Raw genomic sequence first — 14485 nt, 5'->3', positions numbered from 1 at the left:
GCAAAAATATGGAACTTAGTGTTTTTTGCCAGAAGACCAATCACGGGTGCGTGTTTATTTGTTTGTTGTTTTTTTCTTTTTTTTCCAGGGGTGATCGTATCGACCAAGTGGTCCTAGACAAACAAATACAAAATAGAAACAATAGGAAAAATCTTTTCAAGACAGTGGAAATTAGTTCTTTGAATATTTCGACCCTTGGCCAAGGGCTGCGCATAGGGAAGGGCGTTTTTTGGTCAGAGGCCCCTGAACATCTGATGTTTTTCGTTTTTTACAAACTTTAAAAAAAAAAAAAACTTTAAAAAAACCTATTAACAATTGGTTTATGGACATTATTGCTACTTTTTTTTAGTCGAACAGAAATTTCAAGGGGGGAGAGATTACGGACGATTCAAGTTCTCATACAGTAAAGAAAAAGTAAAAAATACATTAAATATTACCGTAATGTATGTTGCTTTTTAAGTAACATAGACTAATACTAAATTAAAAATGACATTTCGTACAGGGGTGATCGTATCGACCAAGTGGTCCTAGACAAACAAATACAAAATAGAAACAATAGGAAAAATCTTTTCAAGACAGTGGAAATTAGTTCTTTGAATATTTTGAGAATGTGGAATTTTGTGTTTTTTGCCAGAAGGCAGATCAAGCACGGATGCGTGTTTATTTGTTTGTTTTTTTGTTTTTTTTTCCTCAGGGGTGATCGTACCGACCCAGTGGTCCTAGAATCTTGTGAGAGGGCTCATTCTAAAGGAAATGAAAAGTTCTAGTACCCTTTTTAAGTGACGAAAAAAATTGGAGGGCACCTAGGCCCCCTCCCACACTAATTATTTTCCCAAAGTCACCAAATCAAAATTCTGAGATAGCTATTTTATTCAACATAGTCAAGAAACATAATAACTATGTCTTTGGGGCTGACTTACTCCCCCACAGTCCCCGGGGGAGGGGATGCAAGTTACAAACTTTGACCAAGCGTTTACACACAGTAATGGTTATTTGGAAGTGGGCAGACCTTTTCAGGGGGATTTTTTGGTAGGGGGGAGGGGAGGGCATACGTTGGAGCGTCATCCCTTGGAAATTTTTCATAGGAGAAGAGAAATTCCATGAAGGGGGCAGGATTTTCTAGCATTATTCTTAAAAAACAAATGAAAAAATAAATATGAAAAAGTTTTTTCCACTGAAAGTAAGGACCAGCATTAAAACTTAAAACGAACAGAGATTATTACGCATATGGGGGGGGGGCTCATCTCTTCCTAAATACCCCACTCTTTATGCTAAAGTATTTTTATTAATTCCAACTATTTATTCTACAGCTTTTGAGATTCAGGGGTGAATCTTAAAGAATTAGGACAAAATTAAAGTTTTAATGTAAAGAGCGAGGTATTAACGAGGGGGCAAACCCCCTCACATAGATAATAAAAATATACGAATATAGAAGTTCGTTACGTAAGTTAATTTGTAAGCTATGTATATTTTTTAACTAATAAAAACGTTCGTTAAAAACTAAAAATTCTAGTTGCCTTTTTAAGTAACCGAAAAATTGGAGGGCATCTAGGCGTCCTCTCCCATTCTTTTTCTCAAAATCGTCTGATCAAAACTAAGAGAAAGCCATTTAGCAAAAAAAAAATTAATACGCAAATTTCGTTTTAATTATTCATTTGCGGAGAGCCAAAATCAAACATGCATTAATTCAAAAACGTTCAGAGATTGAATAAAAAAAAAAAATTTTTTTAACTGAATGTAAGAAGTGACATTAAAACTTAAAACGAACAGAAATTACTCCGTGTATGAAAGGGGGGCTGTTCCTTCCTCAACGTCCCGCTCTTTACGCTAAAGTTATTTACTGTTTTATAAAGTAAAATAGGGAGAAAGATTCAAACTTTAGCGTAAAGAGTGGGACGTCGAGGAAGGAACAGCCCCTTTCATACACGGATAATTTCTGTTCGTTTAAGTTTTAATGTCGCTCCTTACTTTCAGTTAAAAAACTTCTTTTTTTATTTAATATTAAAAAGGAATAAATTTTACTTTGAAATAAATAACAAGGTTTTCAATTTTAACCAAGGAGCAAAATAAAAGGGAACATAAATTATTCCGATTATAAGGAGGCTACCTCTACCCTCGCTATTTACGTTGAAGTCATAAAGTTCTTTAAAAATACTTCTCGTTCAAATTCTAAGGCACTTTATTAGTTTTTCTTAAAGAATTGTGACAAAAAGTCAAGCTTTAGCATAAAGATCCAGGGTTGAGAGAGGGTACGCCCACCTCAAATATCGAATAATGTTTATTCATTTAAGTGTTAATGCTGTTCATTAATTCCACCTAAAAAAATGTTTTTCATCTAATTTCTGGCCGTTTTTAAAATAAATCTAAGAAATCCTCTCCCCCTGTCAAAATTTCTCCGGAAAATATTCCCCCGGAAGCTTTCTCTCCTCGGAAAATTCTCCCCGTGGAAAATCCCCCACGTATGAATCCCTCTCCAAAAAAACTATATTTTTCCAACAACAAATGCCATAAATTTCAAAACTCACCACCGTTTTCTGAAGGACTCTTTTGGGTCATGTCATCCCCAAGGGATAAATATTAGACCCTTCAATTATGCTGAATCAAGGGCTACCTCAAAATTTTGATCAGGCGTTTTAGGGGGAAAAGGAGCGTAAGGGAGTGGCTATTTCCCCTTCAATCGTTTTGACTACTTGCAAAGGACACTAGAACAATTCGAAATATCTCCTCTGGGGAAAAAACTAACAAAAAACAAGTAAATATTTATCCTGGATCTTCCTTCTGGCAAAAAAATGATAATTTCTGGAGCCCAATTTTTTTGCTGTATCTATTGTTATCAAAATTCTGTGCTTACTGTTTCGGTTACTATTGGGCTGAGCCACTTCCTTCTTACAGTTCATTACTACAAACTGTTTCGTATTCGCAAACATAGTCACACTCTGACACCATTCATTCATTCCATCTCTGGAATGCTGGTTAAAACACTCATAAGGCCCTATTATCACTTGAAGCCCTCTCCGGTTATCTGGGTTAATACATCTCATAGAAATCCTGGACCTTATAGTAACTATATTTTAAACAACAGTTTTTTTTTTCAAATGAAAGGGAAGGGCGAGATTCGAACTCAAACGAACGAAATTATTCTGTATAGGAGGGAATGACAACCGCTAAACTCTTTCTTTGTATGCCGAAGTCTAATTAATGCTTATTTAAAAGCTTTTTAAAGTGCAAAAATGCATCGAGTTGGTGATTGCAAGTGCTTTAGTTACTGATAGTTATTTTGAAAACAATAACTGAAAATTGTATAATCGACACAAAGTACGAATCATAAGCTCTTTTTATATAGAATTTGTCTTTGAAACATCGGTAGAAAAAAGTCAACCTTTAGCGTAAAGAGTGTAATTATTAAAGGGTCGCAGCACCCCAGGCACGTACGCAGGAATTTTTTTTCGGGGGGGGGGTCAAAACCTTCGAAACAGCAGATATAAAGTAGCACTTTTTTATTTAGTAATTAAATAAATGCAAAAAGGACGTATATCAGAAAATACAGATTAACTTTAATCTGTAGTATTGTAGCGGATGGGGGGGGGGGGAGAAGGCTGAAGCCTCCTCGAGTTGACCTTAATGTGGATTTTTGTCCGATGACCACGCCAATCAACGAAAAAATTGCGAATAATGCACTATCATACTCTTCATCGGATTTTCAACCATACGGTCACAAGATACATCATCCCATAAAAAGACTGTATTGGGTGCAATTTCTGAAGCTTGCATGCATGGAAACACTACACTTGCAAAATATTATTTGCGGTAAAAATTGCCAATTATGTAAAACTATTTCCGTACTTAAATGCACTAAGTGAAACTTTGGGTTAACCTATGCTGTTTTGAAACGTGTAAGTGGCTTCGTTTCTTGAAAATTTAGAAGGGCGCAAAATGTATTTTTCTACATCTAGGGGTCAAATTTGTCGTTTTTCAATGAAAATACCAAAAATAAGATTTCCAATTATTTATTTTTCAAAATCTAAGAGATGAGCGCTAAATATAGAGGATTCAGGATTTTTGACCCCCCCCCCCCCTAATTCAACCAACTGAACCCCGTGTCACATATAAAGTAAACAATCCTGATTGTGCTAGGCTGTTCATAAAACAGGCTTCTGTTTAGTAACTTGCTGAGCTCTAAAATGGAAAGATCAAAAACATTTAGCCAATCATCATGCAGGGGCGGAGTCAGCTCTTCAATTTTATGGCAAAATGCTTCACTTGAGGAAGATGATTTTATTACAATTCAGCCATGGCTTGAAGTTGAAATAGCAAAAGAAGATCAGTGATTTCTCTAAAGTTAATAGAAATAGAGTGAAAAAGTGGATTGATTTTGTAAATATGGAACAACATTTTCAACAAAGTGTACAAGACAATTATGCAGTAATGCTAGCAAAGCAACAGGATATGTTAAAATCATTCCATGAAGACAGACTTACCTTACCGCCTTTCCACCAGGCGCTTCGCCTGCCATTTCAGGCGTTTCCTTTTGCAAACTTACCTCAGTTACAAAATCCCCTATTCCATCAACAAAAGTTACTTCATACTTCGGCTATTGTAAATTCCCCTGCCAGTATTTGGGCATTAAACTTTTATCGTACACAGCAAGCGGCACTTAGTGAGATCAAAGCCCGTATGCCGACGGCACCTTTACCAGTGTTTCCAGGTTTTGGATTTCAGAAATATTGTGATACACCGGGACTATCGACTAGTCCACCTCCATCTCCTTCCAGAACCGGTCATGATGGAGATGGCTCAGGTAAATTAATACGAACTTTATAGTATATATTATCTTTGGCCTGAAACAGAAAGGGTACTTTTATGACATGATTTAAGTGGATTCAGATTTTTCATTAATTATGGTTACATGGTATAAAAAAAACTATTGTGGCCAAATTCTTCTTCTTTAAGAACATATAATTCATGTGTTCGGATATTCACTTGTACAAAATGGGTGAAAACCAACTATTCTTTTCTAATCAAATGAAGGGGGAACTGGGGAAAATTCTGCATTTTCTAGGGGAATGTAACAAATAAGGTAGGTTTTATTATAGAAATAATCAGATAAGAATAACGACCAAAATGGGTATTGGGAAAATTCAATAGGTGGGGAAACTCCTGATAATATTACTAAACAGAATTGTCAATTGGTGAGCGGGTGGCACCTTACGCCTCAAAATTTTAGAAAATATCATTTTCGGGGTATTTGAAAATACCCCGATTGTGTTCTTGTTAAAAAAAAGTGGAAAAAACAATTTCATTGACCTTTCATCTAGGTTCTTAAAGATAAATTTCGCCCTTCTCCATCGCCTGAATTTTTGATGTCCCTGGGACTGAACCATAGGGCCCATTTTGTGTAGTTGGAGTATGGATGTCATTTATGTGCTTGGTATGCCGCTTGTTGATTAGTTTTTTGTTCATATTGTCACGGCCCTTGTTGGCAGTTTTGCATAGCAATGAACTATTATAGAGTCAAATAAATTTCAAAGAAGTTGGAAGTTGATAAACTAGCTGTTCTAAGAGTCATTCCAATGATGTGAATTACCTTGTTTTTTTTTACAGTATAGTCAATGTATTTAAGGAAATAATAAAGAAATGAAATTTTCATTCTGTCTAAAACATTGCGCAGGAACTCTACGTCTCTTTGGCTGTAATACACAGTTTTTTCTCCGACGGAAACTTTTCTAAGTTAGGGGGTAGATCTGAAAGGGGTTGGTTTAGCTAGTTCATGCACAAACACATCTGTATATTATTGCTTTTACTAATTTGCTTGACGACTCGTTCGTGGTGGGTCCTATATCAAAAAACATTTTTTGCCAAAAGAAAGGTTTTTTGTTTTATATACCATATATGATTATAATAATTGTATTAAAAACCTAAGCCCTGTCATAAAGTTGTACAGTAACAAAATACGTGTTAAATAAAAATCACTCAACAGATAAGAAAAAAAATGTTGAGACCTCGTGAAATGAGATCATTGTAGGAAGTCAAATTAAATAATAAGAAAAAATTTTGTTAAATTAAAGTAAAGACCATATTAAAACTTAAAATTAAATATAAATTTATAAATATATGAGGGAGAAACCCCCTCATCAACCTCGACCCGCTGCTCTTTAAGTTAGTTTATAGCGCTTCACTGGAAGCACTTATGAGTGCAATAAATTTAGTTAATGGGTAATTGCAAGTGTTGTAATTGCTGATTACATTTCGAAACATTTAGATTGAAATAAGTTTCAAAGCCACTGCGCGTCGATAGGCTCCTGAATCATTGTGAGAACTATTGTTTATATTATTCAAATTGCCCCTGTGCTTGAGCAGTCCTTCTTAATGAATTAGGAGGTCAAACTAAGAACTTCAGAGTTAATAGGGGAAGAAGGTTGAAGAGGGAATAGTCCTCCTTATTTACATAGTAATTTCTGCTCGCTTAAATTTTGTGTTGCTCTTTACATTCACTTGAAAAAGCCTATATTTTGAATTTCTGTTCGTATAATACCCTATTCATGGTTGTTCTAAATCTGATAAGGGCATTGTCACTAAGAACTCCCCTCTTAAAATTGAATTTAAACTTTTTAATGGATAATCCTTCAAGAAAAATAGCTCATTTAGCGCATTTGTTTTTCTACGTAAGATATAATTTTCAATATTAAATTGTCATTTCTGCAATAAGAGAGGATATTTCACCCCTCAGTGTCCATGTTTCGTGCCTAATATTCGCCTATATATTTATAATATATATATATATATATATATATATATATATATATATATATATATATATATATATATATATATATATATATATATATATATATATATATATATATATATATATATATATATAATTCTATACATTTAGAGGCACAATAAAAAATTAAGACAACCTTTGAGGAATAATACATTATCAAGATTCCTTTTCTGAAAATTCCAATTGTTCATAGCATTAATCGCTATTTAATGACAGTTCTACTTGATGACAATTGCTACAAACTACTTGATAATGAAATTACCAAGGTAAATTTATGTTTCAACGAAGTTTGACAGATAGAAGCTGACCATCTTTACCAATTACTATGAGGGCGTAATTTGCTGTTAAGCTTGGAGGGGCAACTGCCCCTTCCAGACGTCAATTTGCAACTCCCCACAGATTCTAGTTTGCCCCCTCAGCTGAAATTTAGTTCCTTCAAAAATCTTGTGAAAACTATATTTCAGCTTGCACAGAAACGGGTATCTTTGCCTTTATTTTTTTTTTCTATATGGCTCATTTTTCAGTTTTCACTGTCATTTCCACTTGATTTGGAAAAATTGGCTCCAACTCTGACCTCCCCCAAAGCATTATGACAAAATTACACCTCTGATCTTTAGCATTGCTGATTAAGTCCCTACCTCTTGTATATTAAAGTAGAGTGTATCCAGGACTTTTTTTGGGGGGGGGGATAACAAAAAAGCTTTATAAACGCGTCAAAAATTTGTTTATATTCTGTTTTGTTTCGTTTTTACGAGTCGGACAAACAATTTTTGGGAGAGGGGGTTCGAACCCCTTCATTCTCCTCCCCTATACGGCCTTGTGCCTGAGCTAGATATAATATTTACCTTCATCACTTGATTTATAAAAAGTATAAGAATATTCTACATTTTGATTTCTTCTTTGGGATGTCAGTGTCGACGCAACCAAGACTGAATAAGACAAGCCAATTTCTTCCATTTGTTTGATAATTAAATAAAAAAAACAAGTTTTTTAAACTGCAAGTAAGGAGCGACAGTAAAACTTAAAACGAACAGAAATTACTTCGTATATGAAAGAGGCTGCTTCCTCATCAACGCCCCGCTCTTTACGCTAAAGTTTTTTACTGTTTTAGAAAGAAGAATTGAGAGAAAGAGTCAAACTTTAGCGTAAAGAGCGAGGCGTTGATGAGGAAGCAGCCTCTTTCATATACGAAGTAATTTCTGTTCGTTTTAAGTTTTACTGTCGCTCCTTACTTGCAGTTTAAAAAACTTGTTTTTTTTATTTAATTTCTGAACGTTTTTGAAGTAATGCATGTTATTATTTTCCAGCTGTACTTTTAAATTAAAAAAATACTTTAGTGTAAAGAGTGAGGAGTTGCGCAGGGGACAACCTCTTTCATTTACGGAATAATTTTGTTCGCTTTAAGTTTTAATGTCGCCTCCTTACTTTCCGTTTAATTTTTCTTTTATTTAATTTCTGAACGTTTTTGAATTAATGCATGTTTTATTTTGTCTCTCCACAATAATTAATTCATGAATAATTAATTATTAATTGTTAGTAATAATTAAGTAAAAAAATTAAGATCAATAATCATCTCAAAATTAACACAAGCAAATATTATCATAAATCAAAGTGTAGCTAATTTCACGTGTAAAGCTTAGAGTATTAAGATGAAAAGGGTGTCAAATGCACACATCAACAATATTTTTGGAACGGCTTAACGTGTCAAGGCGAAATTTCCGGGGCATCATGAAAGTGATGTTCAACTGAACAAATATGCACATTTTAATATGCACAATCTAATTTCAGGCATGTGGTCAATTTTCGGGGTGATTTTTGGAGCTTCCATCTGTATGTTCGCCATAGATTGGCCCAAAGTTGAAATATTTAAACTTTTATATCTAAACTGACCTACCAAATAATGCTAGTAAATCCTGCTCTCCCATCATGGAAATTTTCTTCTCCCATTACAAATTCTCGAAGGAAAGTTCCCCCAGCATATCCCCCTCTTCTCAACCCCTCCCCCAAACCAAAAAAATCCTCCTGAAAACGCCTGTATACTTCCCAATAACCATTACTATATGTAAGCACAGGTCAAAGTTTGTAACTTGTTGCCCCTCCCACGGGGACTGTGGGGGAGTAAGTCGTTCCCAAAGACATAGTTATAAGGTTTTTCGACTACGCTGAATAAAATGGCTATCTCAGAATTTTGATCCGTTGACTTTGGGAAAATAATTAGCGTGGGAGGGGGCCTAGGTGCCCTCCAATTTTTTTGGTCACTTAAAAAGGGCACTAGAACTTTTCATTTCCGTTAGAATGAGCCCTCTTGCAACATTCTAGGACAACTGGGTCGATACGATCACCCCTGGGGAAAAAAAACAACAAAAAAACAAAAAAACAAATAAACACGCATCCGTGATCTGCCTTCTGGCAAAAAATGCAAAATTCCACATTTTTTGTAGATAGGAGCTCGAAACTTCTACAATAGGGTTCTCTGATACGCTGAATCTGATGGCGTGATTTTCGTTAAGATTCTATGACTTTTAGGGGGCGTTCCCCCTATTTTCTAAAATAACGCAAATTTTCTCAGGCTCGTAACTTTTGATGGGTAAGACTAAACTTGATGAAACTTATATATTTAAAACCAGCATTGAAATGCGATTCTTTTGATATAGCTATTGGTATCAAAATTCCATTTTTTAGAGTTTTGGTTACTATTGAGCCGGGTCGCTCCTTACTACAGTTCGTTACCACGAACTGTTTGACTATGTAGTTTTGAGTTTCTTGGCTTTTTTTAGGAAGTATTTCTCACTAGGAAAATAATAGGACTAAAAAGGCATACTGAAAAATTCTGTTTTGGCCGAAATAGACAAGTTATAAAACTGCATTGGATTTTACCATTGGCACTTTATTTTGCAAATATTACCAAATATGTTGAAGCTCTTTGAGACAATCTAAAATTTAAAAGAAACCAGGACAACCCCTGGCAATTTTCACCACCCAAATGCCTTTTTAAAGTGCTTCAGCCCAAACCGAAAATTAATCCTCATATACCTCCTGTTCATACTTTGGCTTTGTGAAACCATAATAAGCCTTTATCAGTACTACTAGTCTAATATGATGCAATAAACAATACATAGAGCCTTAAATTGTTAATAGGCATGCCATTTCTAACAACTGCATTGGACAGTATTTTCATATTTGGCCAAAATATAGATTATTCTTCTTTTTTTAGAAACTTATTTTATATTCCTTCTGTCAGTTTGATGAATTTTGTGTTCAATTTCTTGGCTTTACTTTGAATTAGGCAGTTGTACCTTTTTGATAGGTTTCCTTGATTGTTTCTATTATAACAAATTAACTAACCAAACTGATCCTCTTTTTAGGTTATTCTGAAAAATCTCCTTCCATAAAAAATCAATAATTTTGACTTTTCGGGTTTTTCCGAAATTCCCTGAAATCAAATCGAGAATCCCTAAGCCACTTCATTAAAAAATTTGATTAAATTCTCCATTTACCCCACCCCCTGAAAAATTGAAATACTAACTAAAGTCTTTTGTCTATAAAATCATTTAAGATTTTATAGTCATCTTTCACTATTTTTACTTTACTAGGGTATTATAGCGAAAAAAACGCAAGGTCTATTGCCAAATTTTCCGGAAATAGAAAACTGTGTAGCTTAATATTAATTAAATATACCACATCTCCTCACAAATGGCGGTAGTTTTAAACAGCTTACAAAAAAATAAATATAACAGGTTTAAAGGACAATTATGCCAACAAAAATACAATATACTTGAACATACTAGTTGTATTGAATTTTCACATAAATATTTTTTTTATGGTTGGACATGATGCATTCATGATTTGCAGATTCGGCTTAAAAGGTTGAAGATTAAAAAAAGTTTAGGGACATTAAAACTTGAGAAGACCACGAAAACGAATTGAAAGTAACTGAACAAAACATCAAGGTGGTTACCCACAAAAATTCTTCTTACGCAAAATATTAGTTTTCATTTGGCTGTAAAGTCTCGTAAGTGGTTGAAAACTCATGTTTTCCAAGAAAAATGTCTTAGAAATCTTAAAACTGTAGCCACAAAGCTAAGATCTTTCCAGAATTCCAGCTAAGGTATGAGATTGACTACAATCTGCCCTTCTAAGGAAATAGATAATCCGAATCCTGATCGGATAATTTGGATTATAAGTTTCAATTCTTTTTCAAAAATTATTCAAAAATCTCAATTCAAAAGGATACATCAGTGCTACCCATCCAACAATGGGTTTCTTCTTGTTGTTCAAGGTGGGGGTAGTAAGTTTCCTAATCGGGGCTTTCAACAATGGTGATCCAAATGATATCCTTTACCATCCGTTATGCTCTGGTTCTTTTTTCAAAGGTTTTCAGGCTCTTTTCAAAAAATCCTGCAAATTCGTTTTAAAAATAGCATTTTACTATTAAGGCTAATGAATAATAATTAGCATTCCTATGCAGTATTCTTATGAACACATTTTTAACCTTTAAGGGCTCGAAATGGAAGTTGTCCAAGAAGCGATTATTGAATTTGGAAAGTATAAAAGACCAAACAATCAGCATAATAAACCCAATTTTCTTATATATCTATTAATATAAAAATTCCGCTTTTAGAGTTTCAGTTACTATTGAGCCGAGTTGCTCCTTACGTGCAGTTTGTTACTACAAACTGATTGATTCAGTAAGGGCACTTACGCAGAGATTTTATTTGGGGGGATAACAAAAGTAACTTTTGTGATAATTTGAATAAGAAGAGCCCGGAATGGAAAAATCTAGGATTTTTTTGGGGGGGCGGGACTTGGTCCCCGAGCCCCTTCTACAGGATTTGGTCTCATATAACGTCAAATTCCAGTGTATATTTTTTTCACGTGCAAGGAGTCAGTTGAGAACGAGTACTTATTCTCGAAAGGTTTTGACAGACGTCCGGCAACATCGGGACATGCATCGAAATTGGCAATATTTGTTTGTGACTGCGCGATCAAATTCATTTGGATTTTTTCCGGGTAGAGTGTAGGTTCATATAAACTTTGGAAATTGGGTCTGAGGATATAAGTTGTGGAGGAAGAGATATGGGATCTGTCAAAATTATCTATCATGGTAAGAGATGTTTATCATTTTCATATTTCAACAAAGAGAAGGGGTTTCTCTCAATATGTAATTTAAAGACTTCGTTCATCTTAAGCGCTATTTTTTGCGCAGAATCTCTTTTACGACCCATTTTATGGGTAGCTTTAGTTAACAAAGCTAATCAGCAAAACGACGTGCGCAACTTTTTTTTTTTTTTTTTTTTTTTTTTTTTTTTTTTTTTTTTTTTTTTTTTTTTTTTTTTTTTTTTTTTTTTTTTAGTTAACGGAAGATTGTTTTTAGTTTCGTCAGACAATCTATACAATAGATATTTAAAATTTTTCTACGATTTGGCATGATTTACATTGCATTATATTTCTATTTTCGCCTGTTCTTTGAACTTTTATTTGATTCAGAAAGGTGTTCGTTTTGTTATTTATTTTTTTATGAAATACGTCAAGGTCAATTTACAAAATATGGAGGAAGAGTGTCAAATGCATCTTTCAACTGAAGGGGAGGAAAAATGTTTTATTCTTAATTCTTCCAACATAATTACATGTAAAGAGAGGCATTTCTCAATCAGAATGCCACTTTCGGTATTTTTAAAATATAAAAAGGGGAATATTTCCCTAATTGACATCCAGCGTGACTTTCAGAAGTTCTAGGTCCAATTTTCACATTTCTGAGGTTTGCACCGTGAACGCACTTGAAAAAGTGAGGAGCAGCTGCCTTAGCCTCAGGTGGTTTTGGTATTCAGTGAGTTTTTAGTAGGAAATCGTAGCAGAGGTATTAGTAGCATGTTGACTCTAGGAAATAATGCAAGGGTATTAATGCAGAAATTACACTGGGAAATTAATTCTTTGAAAAATATACTCCTGTTTTTATTTTCATTGGAAAAAATACCCCCCCCCCCACCTTAGACTTTGAAAATGTAATGAAAAGTATATTAAATAGTGTCAGCATAGCTTTAAACTTCGGCCGGCAATGATAGCGTAAACAACTACGGAGAATAGGTCAATTTTGCTCGTAGAATAGATTTGCTTTAAGAAAAGGTGCTGACACACCGACTAGTTAAGAATTATAAATTTGTTCTAGATCCCGTTTGACTGAATTTTACGACATTCGCTAATATCGACATTTAAAAGCACACCCAGTGACTCAGTTAGCTTTTAAAAATCAGAAATTTTTCACTGAATTTTCTTCACTGCATCTTTTGGAAAATTCGGACAACTTGCCTCTTCAATTTCAAATGTTCAGTTCAACTATAGTTGATCTGAGTTGTGAACAACTCATAACTCTGAGCTCCAACATCTTGGAATCTTAAGGAGGAGCATATACACATATCTTTGCCTATGGACGGTTTTACTAGGCCTATATGCAACCATATTATGTATTAGACTAACGATTAAGTCATATCCTGTATTGAAAACTTTTCTCATAATCTCCTCAAGTGTAGACGTTGCATGATAAGTCAATTATTCATATTGAGTGAAACATTTAATCAACCTCCTCCAACTTAAATAAAGGGAAGATTCGCCTTTTAATTTGCGTCTTCTGTCGGTCGAATGATTGCACCAGGGGGTAAACACCTTCCTTGTTATCTTGTTGTCAAAATTGGGTATGGTCCATACCTGATGAAAAATGAGCCATAACCAAGGGTTGTCACAGAGTTTGCGCACATTGTTGTGTGGATAAATCACAGTTGCAAGACATTGATGAAGTGTGTTAACCATTGCTTTATTCATTTAGCTCTTTTTTATTTTACTGACGCTAGTGGCGTTTTGTACTTGAAACTATTAATCCTCTTTTTAGCTTAATTGTGTGAACCTCTGTTGGGCACCGGCGTAGGTGTATTCTGAATGAAGGTGGGGGCGGAATGGGCTCTTAGTGATTTTTATTTAAATATGAATAGTATAAATTTTTATTGATTTGCATATGAAAGACAATTTATGTTGGCTAATTTGCTTGTCTGTCGGTAATAATATTAGAATTTCTGCATTCAGGCTCGCATACAGGACTTTTCAGGGATGGGGCAATAAAAAGAAAAATAGATTTGATTTGGTTACTTTTATAAGTAGTGCACAGTAATTTTGAAAAGATTAGAATTGAAAAAAGACCACAAGGTCCTCCCTTTGCATACCTCTCTGTTTGCATTGGTCAGTCCGACCTTTTAAGTATCTAAAAGAGCTTGCAGTTTTTATTGGTCACACAATTTGCCTGTGTTCCATTTACTTAAAAAAGAATACTTTGACTCAAAACCTGTTTGTCCTTTATACTTGCTTAAACTCTCATACAAGTGAGCCAATCAGGTTTTGTCTTACTTTTACTTTCTCAAAACCTGACAGGCGACAACATGTAAGCACAACAACGGGTAAAAAAAAGGCGTGTTTATATGGTTCCTTTTTTCTGAAACTCACTTAAGGGATAGCACGATTTACTAAAATGATAAATAGAAAAAGCGTTAGAAAAAAAAGAAATTATTTTTAATAGAAAAAAATAACAGCACATGAAAAAACACACACATAAAAAAAACAGAAAACAAAGAATAACAAATTGAAAGACCATACACAGTCTGTAATAGACCTAATTTGTCGTGCAGAAGTGTCTCCATTCTTAAAATTGTGTGGAAA

General features: G+C 34.3%; 1 protein-coding gene across 1 annotated transcript in view; it reads left to right on the top strand.

Annotated features, from left to right (window-relative positions):
- The first annotated feature begins 4300 nt into the window (after positions 1–4300).
- The window catches only part of LOC136027048 (homeobox protein unc-4-like), a 30628-nt gene continuing 20443 nt past the window's right edge, over positions 4301–14485 (top strand). The window contains exon 1 of the mRNA XM_065703973.1: positions 4301–4798. Within this exon, the coding sequence (XP_065560045.1) occupies positions 4381–4798 (418 nt within the window). The 5' untranslated portion in view covers positions 4301–4380. The remainder of the gene's footprint in view (positions 4799–14485) is intronic.

The sequence above is a fragment of the Artemia franciscana genome, chromosome 5 (genome assembly GCF_032884065.1).
Source record: "Artemia franciscana chromosome 5, ASM3288406v1, whole genome shotgun sequence".
Lineage (NCBI taxonomy): Eukaryota > Metazoa > Arthropoda > Branchiopoda > Anostraca > Artemiidae > Artemia > Artemia franciscana.
This window is presented reverse-complemented; position numbering and strand designations above follow the sequence as displayed.